This window comes from Corylus avellana, chromosome ca5 (genome assembly GCF_901000735.1).
Source record: "Corylus avellana chromosome ca5, CavTom2PMs-1.0".
In the NCBI taxonomy this organism is placed as follows: Eukaryota; Viridiplantae; Streptophyta; class Magnoliopsida; order Fagales; family Betulaceae; genus Corylus; species Corylus avellana.
Window position 1 is genome coordinate 19,718,657 of NC_081545.1, and position 24,600 is coordinate 19,743,256.

The 24,600-nt window shown below is 38.4% G+C and overlaps 1 protein-coding gene across 2 annotated transcripts in view; it reads right to left on the reverse strand.

The window, feature by feature from the left end:
• Positions 1–24,389, reverse strand: part of LOC132183319 (5'-3' exoribonuclease 4-like) — a 37,592-nt gene extending 13,203 nt beyond the window's left edge. For both annotated transcript variants that reach the window (XM_059596729.1, XM_059596728.1), the window contains exons 1-18: positions 24,062–24,389; positions 23,899–23,975; positions 22,955–23,137; positions 22,753–22,872; positions 22,587–22,649; positions 22,314–22,463; positions 15,717–15,875; positions 14,293–14,370; positions 13,904–13,981; positions 9,590–9,682; positions 9,427–9,495; positions 9,242–9,337; positions 8,261–8,331; positions 7,162–7,290; positions 6,998–7,074; positions 6,859–6,899; positions 2,192–2,266; positions 718–872 (exon numbers count right to left, since the gene is read on the reverse strand). In XM_059596729.1, coding sequence (XP_059452712.1) covers positions 718–872; positions 2,192–2,266; positions 6,859–6,899; positions 6,998–7,074; positions 7,162–7,290; positions 8,261–8,331; positions 9,242–9,337; positions 9,427–9,495; positions 9,590–9,682; positions 13,904–13,981; positions 14,293–14,370; positions 15,717–15,875; positions 22,314–22,463; positions 22,587–22,649; positions 22,753–22,872; positions 22,955–23,137; positions 23,899–23,975; positions 24,062–24,347 — 2,000 coding nt within the window. In that variant the 5' untranslated portion in view covers positions 24,348–24,389. The remainder of the gene's footprint in view (positions 1–717; positions 873–2,191; positions 2,267–6,858; positions 6,900–6,997; positions 7,075–7,161; positions 7,291–8,260; positions 8,332–9,241; positions 9,338–9,426; positions 9,496–9,589; positions 9,683–13,903; positions 13,982–14,292; positions 14,371–15,716; positions 15,876–22,313; positions 22,464–22,586; positions 22,650–22,752; positions 22,873–22,954; positions 23,138–23,898; positions 23,976–24,061) is intronic.
• Positions 24,390–24,600: the final 211 nt, after the last annotated feature.

The following is a 24,600-nucleotide window of genomic DNA, read 5'->3' on the forward strand; positions in this document are numbered from 1 at the left end:
AGTGTTCCACAGCGCCACTTCCACCATCGCAACCAGCCATACGGCGCATTGAAGACCAAGAACACAACGCTGGCAAAACCCTTCCTTCTTTCTTCCAGCCGAATCACCACCACCTTCCGACACTAAGAAAACAAAGGACTTTGCCTCCACCAACCGCGGCCTCACGCAACAACCTCTGAAGAGGATCACACCTAAAGCGCCACTCACATCGTAGCCGAAGGAGTAGCCAACCCAAATGATGCCACGAAACAATGCAAAAAAAAGGAATCGCCTTCAAGCTCCGGCGAAGACCCACCAACAAACATCCAACTACTCCACGATCTGGCCGAGAAAGGCCCAAAACCAATTCAAACCGACGGGATGCCATAGACAGAGTGAAGCCCTAGTGGGACGCGCCTTCATGCACCACCCCTAGGGTAGAGAGAGAGAGGAGCGAGGGAAAAGAAGTGAGAAGGGCTAGAGTATTTCAAGAAAGTTTAGCCCACTTGTTTATAAATTTCAACTTATCATAAAAATACCACACAAGCTTTTAGAGAGCAAATATTCCCCTACAAATAACTTGATTCTCTACAATGTAAAAAAATATATAAATAAAAAAATAAATCCGAAAAAAAAAAATTCACATAGGATGGCAACCACAATAGCAGCCATCCCAATAATAGTAGCAGTAAAAATAACTACTATAAAGTCCACCATGTGACATTTTCAACTGCACACCTGAATTCCGGGTTAATTTTCTTCACTTTAGCCTCGGGCAAATTTGGATGACCAGCTTTTTTCTCACATAAAGAAAGTATCTCCACTGCTAAAGGATGTGAAATGTGAACAAATAATACATCCAGACTGAAACTATTTCTGCGTCTTTCTTCATCCTGTGTCAAGATATTTTGTAAGAAACTGTGGAAGGGGAATAGAATAAGACAACAAATTTCCAGAACAAGCACCCATGTTGGACATGACAAAGAAGGGTATGACTGTCTGACAAGGCTATTTTATCATTTAAGTATTGACTCTGCTTATAGCACCAATATTTTAATAAAGCAAAAATATTATAAATTTAAAAGATCTTACTCAAATTCCGTACCGAAAGAAATTAATAAATTAAATTTGTACAGTGCAGTTCACCAAATTAATCTATATCATCATATAGAGCAATGCAAGGGACCATTTGTTTGTCCTCTTTCCATCTGGATGGGCGGTCAGATTCAGTTGGGTGCTCTTGCTGCCCCCAAAGCTGCCCATACGGATGTAAAGAAGCCAAAAAATGGTCCCTAGCATTACTCCATCATATAATATGATTTGGGAATTTATAATAAATGCTAAAACCTGTGCCCTTGACATAGCACAGATTAGGGAAAATTTGTCTACATGTGCTTTGGTGGGATTAGAGTTGGGAGAATTGATAGATCCAGGATTTAGAATTTTTATGGTTAGGGTTCAAAATTGACTAGGGTTTTGAAACAAATGGAACCAAGGACAAGAGCACTATTTATCGAAGCAAAAAGGCTGCTGGAAAATTCTGGATAGCAGTTGTGATTACGAATTTAGTAATGTGAGGTGCTAGGGTTTTGAGATGTAGGAAGAAGGTCTTGATTTGGCATTCTATAGTAGAAGGAAAAGAAAGAAGTTAGTTGCAGTTCAGGAACAGTAAACAGTAGCACAAAGAATAACAGTGTGCAAAAAGAAGAGAGAGAGAGAGGAACGCACTAGGCCCAACACTCAATACTCGGTCTAAATCTTTACAATGAAGCATATTTATATAGACTCCTTGACTTTTACTTGACTAACATTAGGACTCCACAATTGATTAGTAAACAAATTTCTGGTAAGACTCAATAAAAGATTCTTAATACTATTAGAAATCATGGAATAATAAGCCAGATATAATAAATAAAATTATGCGCAAGAATTATTAAAATATCTTTAAAAATTAACTTTTGCCTCTCCAAATTTTTTTTTTTAATTTTGCCCCCCACCCTCCCCTCCAAAAAAACTAAATATTCTAGTTCCGCCCCTGCACATAAAAGCACCCGTAACTCAAAAATGAACTGGCCCCACACATGAAAAGTTCTTAAGTTGCCAAAACTGAAAATGACTCGAAAGACGATGACTCAACTCTTTCCGTAGCTGCATTAACCGCCACACCCACAACTAAAACTAAATTACTAGTAACGTAGATTTCAAGTATTACCGTCAATGTGTGCTCCACTTTTGTAATCTCTGAAAGAAGGCGTGCCTCGTCAATAAATGGTAACTTACAGATAGCCTGCCCAACCACATGTCAATGAAGTTGCAAAACATTTATGGAAGCTAAAAATTTGAAGGTCGCATCAAATTATCAGCCAAAAAAATGTATGGAACTAACTGGAGTGTTACAAAAATAAAAAAATAAAGCACCAAAATTCACTCAAACAAAGCACACTAGCATAATAGATCAAGAAGTGTAACATAAATTAAGAGCACTTCAAGAATGAAAAATATTGAGATGAAATCATACAAATAATGCCACTTAAAAACTGAGTAGACATAGATGTACTGCTACTTTAAAAGAAGGAGATCTATGGTTCACAATGTTGTCAAAGGTGCAGAATTTACGGCAAGGGGCATTGTCTTGCTGGGCATTAAACCAAGCGAATTACTGGGCCCCAACATCTAACCAGATAGTGAACCAGAGGTGACAATAAAAGCATTTTTCAATTTCCATTTTTCTCTTTGACACCTTTAAATTACTTTTTGATACCTCTACATTATGATTTGACACAGATTGAACCAAAGATTGTCACAAAATTGCCATGCAGGTGCAGAGGTCATCAGGCACTTTTGAGTTTTTTTCAAATGTGCCACTGACATTTCATATTTTCTTTTCTGCTTTTAATCTTTTCTTCCTAACATTTAGTGCTTGAGAAGTCATTTCAAAGAGAGGCCAATCACATAATAAGATTAACAAATTTATCGTCATCTCATTCGATTGTCAATTATTAAAGTTTCAACTATATTAGATGTCATCAAAACAATCTACTAAGAAAGGTTTTCACACGTTCCAGAATTTAATCAAAGCAGGTTTTACATAGTTGATAGATATAATAATTTTGTCGCAAAACATTGGCGGTTAGACATGGAATCATGCTTAAGGTTGCACTCTTTGTTAAATTAGCAAAAGCTGTAGCTAATTGTTCTGTTCTAGAAAACAATTAATCCTATTTGACTATTTGCTTGATGGAAGTAACCATTTGAGAAGTTAGAGCCCAAATAATTCCATTAAAATCTATTTCGTCATACGAGAAACAACTGCTATTAGGATATTCCAGCTGGCACTCTGTCAACATCAGAGTCTACCAATCTGCAATAGAGGGTTATTCTACACAGAACATCTACTGCTACAAGTTTACCTAAATTTTAGGGGAAGATGAAATGAAGCCCACATAGAATAGGAGGTTTATAAAGATAGTCATAGGTGCTAAGTCCCACATTGTCTAGTTACTAGGTGAAACTGAGCTTTATAATGAATTTTAAGGAAGCTCTAAATTGACTAATCCTTTTGGGACAATAGCGCAGATGTGGCTAACACTTTTCCCTGTGTTGTTACATAAATGAAAGGAGATTGATAGAGGACATTGCAACTTTTGGAAGTTTAGGGGCATATCGCAAATTTGGTAGTAGTTTGAGGGGGCCGGGCAGAACCACCTTAAGGTTTGGCCTTCTTGCAGCCACTCTCCAGCAAGAAGGCCAACATCCATCTTCGAAGCCCTCTTATCCTTATGATTATACACCTTCAAGGGCTTAGGCAAGTTATGGGGAAGATCCTGATCTACTGACGAGTTCAGGGAAGCCAAACCTATCGGCAAGCACTACCTTGACGATAGCTGGATATGATCATCTACGTAATCTAACCGCTTCGACCTAGAAAGAGCAGACCCATCATACTGGAAAACACCAGACTTGGTTGTCAAGAGCAGAAAAGATTGTCCAACTGCCAGCAACACCTCCGTAGGGCCAACAACCCAGACATCGCCAACTTTGGACATAGGGCACGCGACAGGGCCCGCTAATGGCCCAAAACACACGCCAAACCCTGCCTTTGACCCAGGACCAGCGAGAGAGCCCGCTATTGTCCTAGGACCCACATCAAAGCCCACTTTGGCATTGGGCTTACACACCACCAACCAACCAGGCCTAGACCACAAATGAAATCCTTTCTTACATAGCTTTATAGGAACAGGTGTGGGCTTCTGGCCCAACCCAAAGACCAACAACCCTTCAGCCCTTCAGTCACATGCCCAAAGGCCCGATTGACATCTCTTCTGATTTGTTCAAGATAAGTTTTCCACAACCGAAGAATCTTGAAATCCAACATAGTTGCGTCAACCTAAGCAACACGAAACAAAGAACAAGTCGAACCTCGATCACTAGAACCTTGAGCTCTGGGTCCATCCTCTTCAAAATGCTTCTTGTCCAACAGACCAAGAGGTTGCTTCTCCGAATCGAAGCAATTCATCACTGAGCACACCACCTCGGTTTCTTATAAAGCATCAAATGGAGAAGAAGCTAAACCACGCGCAACTGCCCTCTAACCCAAAGTCCCAAATCCCAATCGTGTTAGAGCACTCCTTGTCCAACAAATCACAAAGACACACCACCTCTACATACGACAATGCATCACCAACCACAAAAGACTGATCCCTAACAAGATGGGTTGGTCCATACCCAACCCAAACCCATCTTTCTTCATCGACAAAGAGGGGAAACCAAGTGGCTGTCACAACATCACGGCGAAGGAGCAGACTGTGGAATCGAGGTATACCTTCACCTTGCTCTGTTCGACAACGAAGCGGCTCCATCCCCACCCTTCTCGACCCTCATGGATCATAGTAAGACCACTTCAGCCACCCACCTCCAAAAACCGACTGAATTTGTTGGATCCTCTCAAAGCAATGGACCTCCCTGAAGGATTTGATGAAATCCTTTGTACTAGAGTGGCGCACCAACTTCTTCCACTGTAGAAACCAACCAATAAGTACATAAAGAGCCTAAAAACGCAACATGAGAAAAGCCTCTCTTGCTTTCCTCCAATTGAAGGACCAAGGCCCCTTCCTTACAGAAAGCTCAAACTTTTTGGCCTCCACAAAACAACTTCCCAAAACCATCTTTGGCCATCCTCTCTACTCTCTCGGAAGAAAGAGATTACCAAAACAGCCCAAGACCACCCCAGGCTGGAGCAAGGACTACAACGCAGAGCAGGAGGACTTGAAACATTGAAGCTCAACGGGCCAAAGCTGAAGCTGATATCTTTTTTTTTTTTTTGATAAGTAATAAGAAGTTTTATTAAAAAAAAAGCTGATATCTAGCAGGACACAACCGCTAGAAAAGAGGAACCAAGAGGAAGAGAAATGAGGGAGGAAAAGCTCTAAGGTAATCAGAGGATAGGAAAGTTAACAATGAACCGGAGTGAAGACTAGCAGGACGCGCATACACACGCCATCGCAAGCACAAGAGGGAGAGAGAGGAGGAAAGGGTAGAGAGAGAAGCTCTCCGGTATTTCTATAAGTAAAATTTCTATAAAATTAAAAATAAAATCTTTAAATTATGCCCCATCTTTTCTCTCAATCCAACAAAACTTTAATCACTTATGATCTGGTTGCCCATTTCACTAATTTCTGGACTTCGAGATAACCCAGCAAAGAATAATCTATAGAAAAGGAGCAACTACAAATGACAATATGTGATATTGCATAAACATAAAATGACCAAAATAATGCCTATGTCTAGATTAATGAGGTTGCCAAACGCCATGTGTCCTTGTCCAAGCCTATATATTATAGTGTTTGGTAAAGTTTTGAGAACTGTTTTGGGTTTTGGATTTTGAAAAGAGTTTTGGAAGATGTTAAGATTGAGAAGAATTTACAAAACAAAAACAACAGAAAAATTGAATCCGCTAGAGCTACCTTCTATGGGTGGCAGCTGCCTCCTATGCGAAGGCTGCCAGACTAATCCAGTAGCCACCACAGATTTGGTGGTGGCCACCACGCCACTGCTGTTCATTCTAGACATCCGATGGCTGCCATGCAGCTCCAATAACCACCCAGGGCTGCAACGTAGATCTGCGGTGACCACCGAGGTGGCCGCCAAACATAACTGGCAGCCAAATGTAGCTGCCATGCAAATCCGACAGCCACCATGGTGACTGCCAGACATAACTGACAGCCACGAAGTGGCTGCCATGCAGATCTGGCAGTCACTGGAGCACACCACGAGGCCGCCACACAAATCGGTGACCAAAACCCATGGAGGCTGCCTCTATTTTAAAAATAATAATAATAATGAGGCCAGCCTCCACACCTGAAAAAATGAGCATGCGGTTTCAACAAATTTCTAGATGAAAGTATGAGAAGTTTTTCAAAAAGTGTTCTATGTTTTATTTTTGGAAAGTGTTGTGTATGGTGTTTTGTTTTTTGAAAATTTTTTTGGTATCTGTTTTGAAAAGTGTGTTAATGGTAGGGGCTACATCAGAAAATCCGTCTGGTAACTTTTTCTTTGAAGTGTGTTTTGGATATTTTGCCAAACCAATCCTATAATTTCTTTTGCAAGAACTAGTAACTTTTCCCCTGTCGAAGTAGAAGAAACCTTTTTTCTATTAAAAATTCAGTTGACCTAGCATATTCCTGGTTGTGTATGACATTTGAAGGAATATACATCTATGACATAAATTCATGATAGCCAACAATTTTAATCAATAACTTCTGCAGATGCATGACTTGCATTACCTACAAAGATAATGTACAATTTTTGCAAGCTCAGACAGAAATAGTATGAATACAACACCATAGATACTAAATAGTAGAACAAAGAATCAACCATCACCTGCCACGAAAAACGTTTTCCATTCATATCAAGCTCAAAATCTGCCCCCAAAAACAAAAGTCATGATTAGATGCCACAAAGCAGTTTAAATTATCAACAATTTATTTGCAAAAGATAAACTACTCAGCAGAAATATTACCAGTTGGGTAAAAATCCAATAAAGGTGATGACATATCTGTCATCAATTTCCTGTAAAACAATGGGAGAGAGTGTGCACTGTGTGTGCACCCACTGGGTCACATACTTATTACATAATCAAAATTAGAAAAATAAATAACTGAATAAACAAGTAAAATTGAAAACCTTGCAGCAGGCAATACACTTAACAACTGATCAAAAGGCTTGAAGGGTTTCCCTAGTGTGAATTTGATTTTTAATTGACCAAATCCATGGAAGTCTGAGGCAAACGGAGCAAAATGATAAGGGTAAAACCTGAAAATTAAGAAGTAAAAATAATTCAACAATCGAGTTAGGATGTTCTACATAAATGAAGACAAGTCATCAACAACTGAAAATGCCAGGATACATTTCAAATTAATATTGTTTAAAAATTCATCAACAACTGAAAATGCCTAGATACATTTAAAAATACTATTGTTTAAAATATGACCATTCCACAATGAATACGTATATAGGTCTTACATTTATCGGAGCCAGTTTTCTCTAAAAGACAAAGGTTAATCAATGACGGAAATAAATGGACACAAATACAGACATGTGCATGTACAAACACATATAGGCCAGCAAACCACTATCTACAATTTGCTTCATGCAACTAACTGTCCAACTCCTTTCTCCTATAAAAGCCAAATTCACACCAATTATAGAAGACAATTTTCTTTTGCAGTTGCTCACAAGAAACCCGAATTTTTTTTATGTAAACAGCGAGGTCCTAAGGTCCTATTATGGCTCCAGATATAGCACTACCAAGGATCAGGATTCTTACAGCCAAGCCCAAATTAGTGACTAAAATGGCACAGTGATAGAGAAACACGACCTCCTTCCACAAGAAAGGGTTGTTAACAATTCCAACCCTAGCCAAACAAATCCAACAAAAATAAAAATAACCTTAAACACTGTCCAATGATATTCCGGTGAGTTAGCCAAATCAAGGTTAAGACCAATTTGTATATTTCAAACAAACAAAACCACATGAATACCCAACTTTTACATTGCAGCTATAGAACAGCCTTCTAACATGCATATACCACACCTAAAATGTGCATGTAGGTGCATAACACATATATAAGAGAGAGAGAGAGAGAGAGAGAAAGAGAGAAATCACTGAAGGCAGTGCAATCGAAAATGGTCGAAAGAACCAAGATTGATTATATGAAAATTATAAGAGGAAGTGAAAAAGAAGAAAGAAATCTAAAATGAAAGAAGAGAAAGCACCACTTACCATTGCCAGGAGCAGACTCCTTCATAGTAATAGCGCATAACCCAACATATCCCTTCGATATATTTAAAAACCTACATCAATTTCAATACTTTAAAAATTATGTAGCTTTAAAAAGCGATACTAACAACCGTGAAGGACCCTATCTTAGAGGAGCCCAAGAGATTAAAGCAGAAGCAGAGGGAAGAAAAGGTACAACATAACATCACGAACCTGTAGAATAAATGACAGTCTTGCATGTAAAAAGAAAAAATAGTTAAATTACATGAAAAGGCACACATTCAATACATCACTTCATTTCAACAAAAAATACAATACAAATCAACCCAAAATAAAACTATACTTTCACTAAATTCACAATGTCAAATTAATGTACTGTAAAAAGAATTTTAATGTAAACTAACTGGATAGAGCCCATTTGTGTCAACGTCAAATGCTTTTTGACATAAAACACAAAAACATTTTCAGCTGAAAAAATTGTCTAGGAAAACTACTGATTTCCGGTGTTTGGCCATCATCCAGAAAATGTTTCATTTCTGCTGGTGGGTACCAGTCGGGTATTTTATAGTATGGGTGTTCACCAGCAAGGGGGTTTGAAGAAAGGAGCTATGGACAGAACATGTTTTACACCTCAAGAAAATATAAACCATTTTAAGGAAAATAAAGGGGAGTTTTATTTTTTACATAAAACGTTTTACTGTTAACCAAGTTCTCCAAGAGCAGCCAAAACATTGGAAAGTACTTAAAATATTGTACAGAAAACGTTTTACATCAAACCAAACCAAATGAAGCTTAATAATGCACATGCATCACATGTGCAACCAGGCCAATAAAGATAAAACAAACATATCTTTCTTGTAAGATTGAGCTTTTTACTAAGCATTAACCTCAGATTTTTGAAAATAAAAAGAGAAAAACAACAGCAAAGCAGCAAATTAAAACCATAGAGTTAGCAGAAGATAAGTTTCAAAGTAGATTTCCTACCGCATCTCTCTGAATTTTATTGCGATCATCTTCACTTTCAGCCTCAAACTTTTCAGCATAAAATCTTTCCTTCCAACCCATTTCTCCAAGCTTAATCTGTCAAAGCAACAAGAGTTATTGTAGTACAGGAGACCATTTAGATTGCATTTCAAACATATCTCAAAAGCACAAGGTCAACTGCAAACCTTGTCTACAATTGCATTTGCGCCAATGGATGTACAGTTGCTTGGTGTTTGAATCCCCACAGCACGAGACTGGTTCAATTACAATCAAAATTTCATAAATTCCAGTTTCAACAAGTAAAAACTCACATTATAATTTTAGATTTTGAATATTCAGAACGCTCACATCTGGTGGATTTTGACTCATGAGGTTACTTGAACACCTTACACGCTTATTACTTGAAAAACGTCGAAGTTGGAGCTCTCTATCCTTTTCTACCTGAATAATGGACATTGTTTAAAGACACTATGATTAAGCAAACTGTATAAATACAAACTTATCTAATATTTGCACAGTAAAAATACTTGGGTGCTGTAAAATCTATCAGAGTTTACTTGAAAATCATTCCAACATATTAGGAACAATAAATAGTGGATTTACCCTCAAATCAAGGACTGAAAAAGAAAGCAATGCTAGGATGCTGCAATAAGCAAAATAAAATAAGGGTGATTAATTAGGCCATGCATAGGGGTGGCTACCAATCCCTTTGGTCTGGACCGTCTGGTCGTCCGTCGTAATAATGGCCTAACCAATGGGGTTGGGGCCCTAAAAGACCCCTCAAGCTGACGAACTTCAAGCTGCCCAAACGAACTTAAGGGGGTATTCTTAGACTTCCATGCTCATGGTAAGTTCGAAAAAAGTCTTGATACCACCTTTTTAGCTCTGATTCCGAAGAAGCTTAGGGCTTCGGATCTCAAGGATTGCTTCAAAATGCTTTTGTTAAAGGTAGACAAATTTTTGACTTTGTTCTCATTGCTAACGAATGCTTAGATAGTCGCATCAAGTCTGGTGAACCAAGGGTGCTCTGCAAGCTGGATATGGAGGAGGCCTATATCACATCAATTGGAAGTTCTTGTTGTATTTGCTAAAAAGATGCGGTTTAGGGGGGAATGGTGCTCTTGGATACCGCATTGCATTTTTTCGGCACATTTTTTCGTCTTGGTTAACGGCACTCCATCTCGATTCTTCAGTAGTTCTTGTGGGGTGAGGCAGGAGGATCCTCTGTCTTCTTTTATGCTCGTTACAGGCATGGAGGCTCTAAGTAGAATGATTACCGCTACTATCGACAATGGCTTTCTCTCAGGCTTCTCCGTGGGGTCTAAACCTTCCGAGACGGTTAATATTTCCCATTTGCTGATTGCGGATGATACCTTGGTATTTTGTGGGGCCAACCAAATTCACTTCTTACTTGTTATTCGTATGTTTTGAAGTTGTCTCTGGTTTGAAGGTGAATATGGTCAAGTTGGTTCTAGTTCCTATGAGAAATGTGGATAATGTGGTTGAGGTAGGTGGCATTCTAGGTAGTGGGACGTCCTCTTTGCCTTTGAAGCACCTTGGTCTCCCTTTAAGGGCTCGCTTTAAGGCCAAGTACTTTATTTGGGACTGTATTGTGGAAAAGATTGAGCATTGGTTATCTAGTTGGAAAAGAATGTACTTGTCAAATCGTGGTACCCACTAAAAGCACTCTTTCCAACTCATCTTCGTATTTTTTTCTCTCTTTTTCCCATTCCCACTGCTGTGGCAAATCAAATTTAGAAGCTCCAACGAGATATTTTACGAGGTGGGATAGGTGAAGAATTTAAATATCACTTGGTTAGCTAGCCCAAAGTTTGCCCTCCCATTTTCGAGGGAGGTCTAGGGATTGGGAATTTGACATTGTTCAACCAAGCCCTCTTAGGCAAATGGTTATGGTGTTATGTGAATAAGAGCGAGGCTTGGTAGAAAGCTGTTGTGGATGCCAAATACAGTTGTAATTGGGGCGGGTGGTTCTCTATTGATCCTCCAGGTCGTATGAGGTGGGGCTATGGAAGTATATTAGAAAGGGGTGGAGGTTTTTTTCAAGTCATATCAGATTCAAACCAGGTCATGGGTCCTATATCAAATTTTGCGATGATGTGTAGTGTGGTGTGGTGAGGAGAACCTCAAGGACGCATTTCTAATGTTATATAACATTGCTCGTGTCAGAGATGTGCTTGTTGCGGTTAACATGGATTTTTCGAGTGGCTCCCTTCAATGGAATGTCAGCTTTATTCGTTTGGTTCACAACTGGAAAGTGAATGTCCAGGCCTCATTATATCCCTTTTGTATTCCCAAAGAGGGGGGTAGAGATGGGGAGGACAAGCTCTGGTGGACCCTGTCTCGCAAATAGAAGTCCAATGTTAGATCCTTTTACAAGATCCTAGCTTGCATAGACAATCCCCCTTTCCCTTGGAAGAGTATTAGGTGGACCAAGGCCCCCTTGAAAGTGGCTTTATATGCCTGGTCGGCAGCACTGGGAAAGATTCTTACCATAGACAATCTTGGAAAGAGACATCTCATCGTGATTAATGGGTGCTGCTTATGCAAACTGAACGGGGTGTTTATTGATCATCTCCTCCTCCTCCACTGTGAGGTCGCCAGTGCCTTAAGGAATGCCATCTTCAACCACTTTGGACTGTCCTGGGTCATGCCTAATAGCATGGCAGATTTGTTCGCCTGCTGGGGGTCGGGGGGGTCACTCTTGAAGTGCAGTAGTGTAGAAAATGGTTCCTCTTTGCCTTATGTGGAGCCTGTGCAGGGAAACAAATTATAGGAATTTCGATAAACAAGAGACGACGTTAGAGGAGCTCAAATCTTTTTCCCTCTTTCTCTCTTTACTTGGACAGCTGCGTGTTTAGTCTCCTTAGTAATTAGTTTTTCTGACTTTCTTATTCTCTTTTCCCTTTCTAGTTAGGCGTCCTCTTGTATACTTTTTATGTACCAAGATTGTGCACCTCTGCGCATTTTTGATATATATAACATTACTTATCAAAAAAAAACAAAATAGTTTTTTTTTTTTTTTTTGATAAGTAAAAGCCAGTTTATAAGTAAAAAAAAACAAAATAGTTGTCACTCGATTGGTCAGTTTGGGCTAGCGCGACTTGGTTTGGGAGCATTAGAGGCCGATCTACACCATATGAGGCTGTGAAAGGCCAATGTATGCCAGGACTGGCCATCAAAGACGACCTATGCCATCAAAGGCGGTCACTCTGAAGGAGGGTGGGCCAATGGAAGAGGAGAGGCCGAGAGGCATGGACAGGTGGCAGAGGAGAGAGCAAGAAGCTCTGTGACGAACAAGAGGCAAGAGGCCCCATAATTATGTGAATGAGAGACCTAGAGAGGCATGGCTAACAAATGAAATGAGTAAAGGAATAATTCAGGGGGTTTTACATTAAATCTATTGGGAAGGGTCAGTTAGGGTCTAGGAGTCAGCTTCTCAACACCCTAAACCCAATACTTGACTGAAAGGTGTCAAAAATCAAAATATGTAACCAACCCTTGCCCAACAGGTATCAGTAAAGGACCTGAGAAGGTAAGGGTCAATTGCTTTTCTTGGGATGGTTGGTGCTTAAAAGACTCTGCCACCCCAAGGCATGCACAAGCCTACAGAAAGATGTCAAACTCTTGAAAAGGCCATTTCAAACCCCATAAGGTTATAAGAAGCAACAATATATACACCCAACCACAAGAGTTTAATTCTTCTAAAGAATTCATACGGCCTACAGCCTATGAGCCTAGTTGAAATGGCAGTTCCTCTTCCCATAATAATAGGATGAAGGACGGTTGTGGATTAAGATCCAAGGGCCATGTGTACAATTCTCACTCAAAAAAAAGGAAATCAAGCAAATAATGAGCAAGAATCTTCCTAAAATGCCATATATTTCTCGCATCTAAACAATATAGGATACAACATAGACTTGAGGAGACACATTCATCACTTATTGAAAGATTTCCTTCAGATATTTTCCAAATAATTGGAACTTGGCATTGAAACCCCCCCAACCCCCCTGCGCAGGCCCCCTTCCTTCCCAAGAGAGAGAGAGCACTGCACTATGGAGCAAAAAAAAAAAAAGATCAGAAAATGGAGTGTAGAAGAGGGTACAGACTGAGAACTTCCATGAAAAGGATATTATCTGGCTTTCTATTGTCCAACTGGAGGTTTTAACGTCCTGCAAGAACATCTGGCCCATCTATCTATTTCCGTTCCAAATTTTTCTCTAACCCATTCTTCCAAACAAACAATTATTAAGAATGCAAAAGGAGAAGGCACAAGACATCAACATCAAGAGACTACATGCACTTAGACATCCAAAAATCGCACATAAAAGACGACTCCAAGTCCACAAAACCAAGAAAAAACAAATGCTTTCTTGTTCTTCAAATTGGGGAGAAGAATTGTTTTTTACAAGTTAATTCATACAACATAGCCACTGCCTGTTTCTCAAACAACTACTTAATGATTTTGTTAAAACAATCACATAAACTGTGCACAAGCATATGATAAAATGCACTTGTCAAGACAAAAAATTGGAAGGAAAGAAATGGCTCAAGGATTCTAGAACAAGTCATTGCAATCAAGGAAACAATCTTCCATAACATCTATAATAGATACATGTCCACATTATAAAGCATCTTGAATACCTGGCTACGTCTTCTAAAAATTGCACATTCGTGAGATCCTACAGCACGGACAAAGTGCTCCACCCGTTCCAAATTTACCTATTATTGAAAAATGGATGAAAATATAAATGACCTAGAAAGTGAAGAGAGTACAACAAATTATATGAAACTTTTCAAAAGAAAAAATAAAGCAAGGGGAGATTGTAGTCAATATTTATTGTAGTTCTACTGCAAATTTGAACAGTCCTAGGAAATAAGCTATTGCCTGATAAAGTGGTGCAAGAACATCAAAAAGCCTACAAAGGCTTCCTTAGCATGGAGTCTACACATCTACAATTTAGTTGTTACTTTCCATGTTTACATTTGCATCAGGTAAACATACAACACAAAGCACCAAGAAAAAACTCTACCTCGAAAGAATTAGTTAGGTAACCGCCCATCTTAACAAATTCTTTTTTATAAACCATCATGAGCAGATCAATAGCCCCCTGTGAAAAAGAATAAGCATCAAGCAAAAATTGGTAACCAATAAAAAGTAGAACCATGCAAGTTAGTTCCAGGTGAAGTACAAATATAAGAGCACAACGCAACAATCAAGAAGTAGAACCAGTCACGGTAGGTCCAGTTTACCTACAAATATAAGGGTACAATGCAGCATGAAAAGGATCATTTATTTCCAACAGAAACCTAACTAAACAAAGTGAAAATTCAAAGGTCATTTTAATGAAAATTATTCTTATAATTAACCTACAAACTATAAATATGCATGACTTTTGTTTTCGAACATTAATGTCAAAACTTATCAAAAGGAGGGGAAATCCAAAACCATGGGTATATGTGAATTTCTGTAGTAACCCCAAAGATTTAATCTTCATTTGAGTTTACGAGAATCATCAGGAAAAATAACCTAACATGCAATTGAAACCAATGATAACAAATCCTCGAACGTAAATAAAAGGACAAATCATAGTCACCCCCCCCCCCCAAAAAAAATAAATAAATAAATAAAAATCTACCGTTCCCTTCTCATATCGACCTTTAAAGTACAACTCACTGCATCTCGAACCTATGAATTACCACAATATTTTGAGTTGCCCCATTTGTCAAAATTAACCATGATTTGAAAAGGTTAACAAGTACCTTGCATGTGCGCCCGAGTTACCCAATTGTCCGCAATTACAAAAAAATAAAAATAAAAACAGACAAAGGGGCGACCAGGCAAAATCAGAGAGGACGGCCATGTGGCCAACCCTACCGCAGTGTGGCCAACGCTCACCTATTCAAAAGGGGTGGTCGCACAAACAACCCCATTTCTTCAAAATGGTGGCCGCACAACCCTCCCCGGTTCAGAGTGATGGAATCCCCCAACATAACTGACGGGTGGCCACGCGTCCACCCCAACCTGCTGACCTATAGAGGGGTGGCCCTCTGTTGTGGCCACCCCTATGATATCTGTGTTGGTTCTTTTAAGGGGAATTTGGTAACTCGAGCACACGTGCAAGGCACTTATTAACATTTTCCATCCTAAAGAACAACCAATTTTCACACAAGGGGCAACTCAAAACATCGCGGTAGTCTATAGGTCTAAGTTGTAGTTTAGATGCCAATTTGACAATAGGGTTATAGTTTGGAGGGGCACAGTAATTTACCCTAAATAAAAACAGATGGACTCATAATATGTCATATATAGGTAGAACATTTTGTGTTAATGAGTGACTAAAAATCCAGTCGCTTACAGGGAGAAAAATGTCTTGTACATAAGTAAGAAATGAAATTATAGAATTAAAGTACTATTTCAAACAATAAATTAATATAAGCATCTCAACTGTCCAACCTCCGATATTTCCAACGAAGGAATGTGGGGAAGAAAGTCATTTCCAACAAACAAGCACATGAAGACAAAATCATCAATCCGGCGCTCTGCCTTCTGTTTCATGCCTTCGACTTTCATGTCGAGTGTTAAATACTCCCTAAGGACCCATATGTTGAGAAACTGTAATAGACAACCACGTCAAAAAAGGTTAACTATAAAAATGTTACAAACTTAACACCAAAGCACAACATAGATTACCAACATTATGCAGCACCAATAATTTTTTGATGAATATATGCAGCACTAATAATTGCCACTTCAACCTTGAGATGTTGATCTCCATGTGGATGGAGCAACCTCAGCTCTCACAATTCTACACATCACTTTGTCTATTTGTACATCACACAAGCGAAATCCAATAACGTTTTGCCAAACAAAAGTAAATATCAAACGCTACGTTTGCTAACATTTTCAAAAACTTCTCTATTCAAACACAAAAACATAATGTCCCAAAAACATTTACTACACAAAACACAACACACTTTTTAGAAAACTTCTCACACTTTCTTATAGGAATATTTTGAGAAAATAGGTGCCTATTTTTCAGGAGTAGAAACTTTCTTATTACTTTAAAAAAAAAATAGAGAGGTGGCCACACAGCCAACCCCAACAAAACAAGGGTGGTCGCCCAACCACCCCAACAGCCACAGGATAGGTCACACGGCCACCCCAAACCCGATAGGGGTGGTTGTGCGCATAGCCACCTCTTTCCAGGACAAGGATGGTTGTGCGGCCAACCCTCCCCTCTCATGATGGTGGCTGGGCAGCCACTTTCTTTTTTTAATTTTTTTTATTATTATTTTTTATGAGAACGAAGTTGGCTTGCATGATTAGTGTTCATTTTTACACAAACACAATACACTTTTCAAAAAGCTTACCAAACAATTTTCTTAAATCAACCACACAAACAACATTTTTCAAATGTAAACCTCACCGAAAACACTTCTCAACTTTCTATCACATCAAAAACTTTTTCAAATCAAAACACTTAACAAACATAGCCAAAGTTTTTGTGTGGATTAGTCAACTAGAATGCACACATTCTCATGGCCGCAAAATTATGACAAACAATTGAAATAAATAGTGAGAGGAGAGAAGGCAATGATGAGCATACAACTAGGACGGGACATGACGCCAAAGAAGTAAGAACTATAAACGAGTGAAAGCTACTTCTAAGAAGCAAACAAGTTTGGGAGGAGAAGAGGGGTAACAAAAGCTATTATAGAAGCAGCTGCAAGAAAATGGACGCAAGCTGGACATGATAGGGAAACATGACAGCCAACATATCAAATATTACAAGCGAGTAGAAATAATCTAACTAGGAATTTAGACAGTCCACCAAAAAAAGGGAATTGGTGACCTATATAACTAAAAGAAGTGTAGTGGATGAATAATATCGCAAAACTGCTAACACTAGTTACCACAACCTTAACCATTCATTCCTCCTTTCTGAACTTAGCAGGGATTAGTTTTCTACTCTGATCACGACTTCTGAGAAGTATAGAGACTGAAGGAAGATTTAAAAGTTCTGGAAGCACAAGTTCAAAGTAAAGAGACAAACATAAACAAGAAGTACCAGAGAAGGTTTTACAATTCCAAAAAGTGCTTTCTTAATACTTATATATGATGATGCCCATTTGAAATCCCAACGCCCTAACCATGGTTGATCACAATTTTTGTTATAGGTGAAATGTTCAGAACATGCAAGTAATGGAGGCCACTATACCCATCCAGATTCTATTAACCATCTCCTTGCCCCTTGGTTGCATTAATATTATCAACGTTGTAGAACTATTAGAACAGAGCAAAGATTCTTTTGCATAAGACCAAATTTTTGTGTAAGACAACTCTCACATATTCCATAAGTTGTTGTAGGATCCAACTTTTGCCAAGCCAAGAGACAAACCTAATGTCTTACCCATGGAAATCGTGTATCTATCAGACAACACAGCCACACACCATTTCATGTTTCTATAGAAGGAATTCTAAGTGCAAGGATGCAATCAGCATCATACCTGGCATATAGATTTTGCATGGGGGAATTATAACTTAGAACAATTAGCTTGGCAAAAGATTAAGTATACAGAAACCAAGTGTACCATTAGGGACTCTTACACCGAGTCTATGTTGATTCCCTCCTATTATACATACATAAATAAGCATGAACACATGGGCTTCACAAAGGTGGACAGCTCTTCCCTTTAATTACTAACCTCCAATGGTACACATAAGACCTCCTCCTTATAAAGGGGGAATATACATATAGAACTTTATTTGTGCATCTTTGATTGTCAAGAAAAAAGTGTTGTAATCAACATGATTCACTTATGTCAATATGTCATAATATGGCCAAAAAAAAGCTATATAATATATGTCACAGATTCTATAGCTGTTTGTTGCTGAAAACTAAATGCATTTGACCTTTATGTATATGAGAGAGAACAATCAAATGTATTTCTAAGGTATTATACCTTCCTAATCCGTGAAGCATAGCTGCACAAAACAAGAAGTGGAAACGAAGATTCTTATTCTATGATAAAACATGAAGGGACCAAGCCACCACCATTAGTATACACAACTTTCTTCTTTTTGTTTTCTTTCATGAATGGAATTTGATTACCAAATCACTAATACAGACTGAAAAAAGTGTTGTAATCAACATGATTCACTTATGTCAATATGTCATAATATGCCCAAAAAAAAGCTATATAATATATGTCACAGATTCTATAGTTGTTTGTTGCTGAAAACTAAATGCATTTGACCTTTATGTATATGAGAGATAACAATCAAATGTATTTCTAAGGTATTATACCTTCCCAATCCGTGAAGCATAGCCGCACAAAACAAGAAGTGGAAACGAAGATTCTTATTCTATGATAAAACATGAAGGGACCAAGCCACCACCATTAGTATACACAACTTTCTTCTTTATGTTTTCTTTCATGAATGGAATTTGATTACCAAATCACTAATACAGACTGTAGGCTGCTTACCAGCAGCAGAAACCTCTGCCTTCCAAAATATCAACCACCAACATCTGAAACCTCTTTTCTCCAAGCATAGCCGCACAAAACATGAAGTGGAAACAAAGATTCTTATTCTACGATGATACATGAAGGACCAAGCCACCCCCATTAGTATACACAACTTTCTTCTTTTTGTTTTCTTTCATGAATGGAATTTAATTACCAAATCACTAATACAGACAGTAGGCTGCGTACCAGCAGCAGAAACCTCTGCCTTCCAAAATATCAACCATCAATATCTGAAACCTCTTTTCTCCAAGCTTATTTCACCACAGCACTGCAACAACACTTCACTAGAGAACGAACAGAAGTGCGACACTTACTTTGGATTATATCCTTAGAAAATAGATTTTGGAAAAGCCTCATATATAGTGCATAACCCTAATGCCATTCCACATTTGTATGGTTCTATCAACTTTTTTTTTAATAAGTAATTGAAATATTGTTAAAAGTGAAAAGCACTACCCAGGTACACATAGAGTATGCAGGAAAAACAACAAGCTAGGAGAAGAAAAATGAACAAGAAATATATGAAAACTAAGCTCCCAGGGTGCTACAAACACAGTTGTCCAAGTATAAAGACTAAAAAAGAAAAAGGATTCAAGCTCTGCCAACATCCTCTCACAGTTCTCAAAACTTATGTCACTTTTTCCCCTTCAAAGACACCACAAGAGGAAAAAAGGCATCATCTTCCACACAACATCAGTTCGGGAGCTACCACTAGTCCACAAACAAGCAAACAAGTCAGCTACACTACTAGGCATCACCCAAGACAGTCCAAAACAACTTAAAAAGGCATTCCATAAGGACATAAGGTGCAAGCGACCTCACAATAGAGGAGAAGATGGTCTATGAGATTCCTCATTCCTCTAGGACATCCAACATCATCTATCAACCATAATGGCATGCCACTTCCTAAGGTTGTCTATAGTAAGGATCTTCCCTAAGGCCACCCACCAAGCAAAAAAGCTCAAGAAACCTCAATCTGCCAAATAATCTTCCAAGAGAAAGCAGTCATCATTACAAGCAAGGACACTATAAAAGGAGTTAATAGTGAACAACCCTTTCATGCAGAGGCAATACCATATAAATCTGGAAAGGCTTCCTTTAAGGTCTTGTTCCCACACCACAGATTATGCCAGAATCTAACATTGGCACCATCTCCCACCTCAAACCTAGTATGACTTAAAAACATCCACAACCCCTCCTGATATTCTTCCAAACCCCCACCCAATATGAACCAAAAGGCACATTAAAACACCACCCACCCCACAAGCTACCCAATTTAGAGTCCACCACGCCTCAACATTACCCGTAGGTAGTGAAGGTGGTTAGGCTTAGCCCCACAAAAAGCAGAGTATCATCCACAAACAACATATGTGAAATGTTAACCACACCCAAATGCCTAGACCCCACAGAAAAGCCTGAGAGAAAACTCCATTAACAATAGCAGAAAGCATTCTACTTAAGGCCTCCATAATAATAACCAAGACAAAAGGTGATAGAGGATCTCCCTGTCTCAAGAGACGGGAGCTACTGAAGAAGCCAGACGGATTGCCATTCACCAAAACGGAAAAGCGCACCGAAGAAATATAGTGTGTTTTCCAAAAGCACCATTTCTCCCCAAAACCACAACTTCTAACCAAGTAAGAAATCCCAATTGACATGATCATAAGCCTTCTCAATATCCAGTTAGCAAATCACCCCCCTAGCTCACCAAATCTAATTCTACTATCCAGGCATTCGTTGGCAATGAGAACGGAGTCAAGGATTTGCCTACCTTGAACAAACGCATTATGGGGCTTCAAAATAATCTTCTCCACAACCCTTCTCAATCTATTGGCAAGGACTTTGGCAAAAGTCTTATAAGCTCCACTCACAAGACTAATAGGCAGGAAGTCCTTAAGATCAATAGCCCCAAATTTCTTCAGAATGAAAGCAATGAATGTGACAATGAGACTTTTTTCAAACTTACTACGAGCTTGAAAATCATGGAAACCCCCCAATAGTGTCTGCCTTGATCACATCCCAGCAAGCTTGAAAGAAAGCCATAGAAAACTTTTCAAGCGCAAGCGCCTTGTGACTGTTCATACCTTTCACCCCGCAAGAACCTCCCACTCCTCAAACTGGCTCTCTAGTCTATCGACTCTCAAACTGCTCTAACATCATCCACTACATTATCACCCACGGATCTTATAAATGGAAACCCCCAACAACAATTCATTCACAAGATAGGTTGTTCCTTGTCTCTTTTATCCTTTGCATGGACATGTTAATCAGACTTATAATAAAAGTAAGGAATCTGAGAAATATACACCTCTTAAGCCAACCAGAACACAATGATTTTGACACTTTGCCTAACAACAATTGTGACCTTCACGATTTGCACCAAGTTTGTATGACTACAAATGTTGCTTGCGAGCCTCCAGGTAGCAGTCTTGCAACAGGACTGGCACAAAAGGATCAATCCTTCATTTGTTTTCTGGTATGAAAGGAGGCTTGCAAAATTTTCACACAGCCATGAACGAGAATTTTGTAGTATATGTAAGTTGACAATAGAACTACATTCTAAGGCATGTTTAACAAGGACTTGTTTGGGATCAGAAAATAAATTAATAGCTAAATGCTAAACCAAGGGAATACCACATTCAAGTCATAAGTTAGGGCATCAATGGAAGGTTATCCACCTTACTTAAGAACTTGGCTATCTAACTAGTTGCATGCCTAGTGTATCCCCCCACCTCTGTAGTTATCAGTTTCCTCCATTAAACCTCAAGTGTCACACATTGGAAAGTACCCAATTGTCCACCTATTTGGCACTACTTCAGTTGCTCAAAGTCTGGTGGCATATCACTTTATTGAAAAACAAAAACAAAACAAAAAATTGATTAAATAAAAGAAGAATCTGCTTCAAGAATCCATCATATCAAATCTTTATTGAATTTTAAGTACATGAGAAGTGATCCAGATGGAAATATTGAAATCAAGCATACTAGTAATACACTATCGCATTAGTACATCACTCAAACAACAAACTAACATGTGACTTTTTTAAAGGGAAACCTGGATATAAAAAATAAAAAAAAATAAAAAATGGAATAACGAAAGATGAAATAAAATATATATATATATATATATATATATATATATATATATATATATATAGTAAAAAGATGTATTAAAGAGCGCAGAGGGGCGCAACCCTAGTACACAGGGAGTATACAAGAGAGCGACTAAGAGGAAGAAAAAGAAGAAGAGAACATAAAAAGAAAGTCAGGGAAGCTAATCACTATATATATATATATATATATATATATATATATAGAAAAAGAAGAAGAGAACATAAAAAGAAAGTCAAGGAAGCTAATCACTATATATATATTAAAAATAAAATAAATAGTATATATATATACTATACTATATATATAGTATAGTATATATATTAAAAATATATTATACTATACTATATATATATTATAATATATATATACTATATATATATTAAAAATAAAAATAAAATAAAATAAACCTGAAATTTCTGCCTTGAGACATAATCTTCTAAGTTCTCGCCAACCACTTCCATTTGCTTTGAATTTCCCCTTTCTTCCTGTCGATTTATTGGTAAGGAATTCTTTGCGCGTTTCAAGCTTTTATCATTCAGGGATGCTCTGCGCACATCCTACACAACAAGAGTAAAAGATATGACGCAGACACAGCACTTTTCTTACAATGTGTCAGCTTACCACAAACGGTCAATAGATTCTCAAGTGATAAGCCAAGTGCAGATCCTGAATGAACAAACCTCTCTCAGAATGGAGCAATGGATTTCATGGGTAGCCAGTGCAAGCATGATAAGATCAGCATCCTAAAACAGAGGTCACATGTTTGTTTGTTAGTCGCACATTACAAGATACTGTACTGTCTGCATTGGAACTGCAACAAGGACAACTATAAGCAATGGCATTTACCAATCCATACAGACAATGCCTAGTGTTGGGATCATATCCCGGAAGATTCCTTTGCAAGCGAATGTAAGACATTATCTTATGCTCCCCCTCACCAGGTACATTGGCATCAGAAAGAATGACCTAAAAATTCTCACGTAGTCACAGATTTAGGTGGAAGACATAAGAGAGTAAAAGACCATGCTGAAACACTCGTCAATTTTACCTTGATTTCCCGCCATCCGGCATCCCTATTCATCCTCAAATGTACATAATAACGAAGAGCCGATGACAACAACACCATGAATTCAGTTCCAGGCGTGATTACATTTGAGTCCAGCTTCTTAGACTGCTCCAAAGAAGCTGACTTTTCTTCTTCTGCTTCGAGTTTCCACTCTCTCCCGGAGGCCTGAGAATGATCACAAGTCACTCATATCATAACGGAAGAAACAACAAAACATTAAGTAAGTAAGGCTAAAAAACCAAATAGTAGTATCGAATTATTGTTAATGTGATTAGGGGGATAGAGTTTTCCTCCAAACTGGTTTGGAGGAACTTCCTCCAACTTAGTGTATAAAAATGACATGTATCCCTTGAACATGTGAAAAATACATATTTTTTTAATTGCAGAGACAAAGTTTAAATAAATTTTATTAAAAATTCATGTGCATCTCACATGTTACTAAAAAAAGAGACCCATGTCATTTTTTAAGATTAGAATGGAGAAAATTCCTCCATAACGCTGTCCTGTTTCTGGGGGGTGTTTCTGTTTTTGGTTTGAAAAAGTATGATGTAACATAAAGTTGAAAATTGTTTTTGTGTTAAGGAGTGATTTGTATTTTGAGTTGATTGTTAATTTATTTGTCTTGAGAACAGAAAACAAAAACACAAACAATCATAGCCATTTTTTTTGTTAAATACAAACAAACATAGCCATTATCAACATAGTTTTATAGTTTGTGAATATTATATTGTTTTAAAACGTTAATTTATTATTTGTTATCAGCTTAAGTTTTTTAAGCAAGTATCATGATTCCATAATTTATATCTCATATCCATTAAATATTGCTCGTGTTCATCTTCAAAAAAGTGGTTCAGGTGTAGAATATTAACTAAATAATTAAATTCCCAAGCTTTAGGAAAAGTAGCAATTTATCGAATCAGACTTACTTCCTCGGCTGCATCCTTAGCAGCCCGAAAACGCCTCGACCGCTGCTGATTCATTTTAGCTCTCGGTGCAACACCATCTGCATTAAAAAGAATGAACGCTGTTAAGCTCTTTTGAAAATAAAACGTGTAATTTGAATTTTGGAAAACAGCTCAAAAGACGGACCGATTGCGAGGTAGAGAAGCTTGCGGGGCCTGACAATGGAGAATATGCGGTCGATGTAGTTGAAAACGGCGAGGAAGACGTCTTCGTAGCTCTTGGGAGGGGGCAGCCCGTCGGGGTGAAAGCAGGGGTGGACGATGCCGTTCATGTCGAGGTAGAGGTTGTCGAATTCGTAGCCGTTTGGATTCGGTCTGGTCGTGTCCGTAACGGGGGGCTCGTCTTCGATGGCGGGCACCACCGCAAGCGGGTACCTGTCCACCAGCCATCTGTAGAATGCCGGTATTCCCATTCTTTTTCCGCCGACTGCGACGGAGAGCGTCTAATTTATGAGGGTTCTTCTTAGGCTTATTCTTGGACAAGGATCTCTCCAGTCCACTTTGAACCGGAGACGATCCAGTTGATGGCTAGGATCTCTCCTTAGAGATCCTAAGGCCATCAACTTGCCACATGACCTATTAAAAAAATAATACTATTTTATTATTTTATTTTTAAAAATAAATAAAAAACAAAATAATAAAAAATTTAAAACAAATATAAAAAAA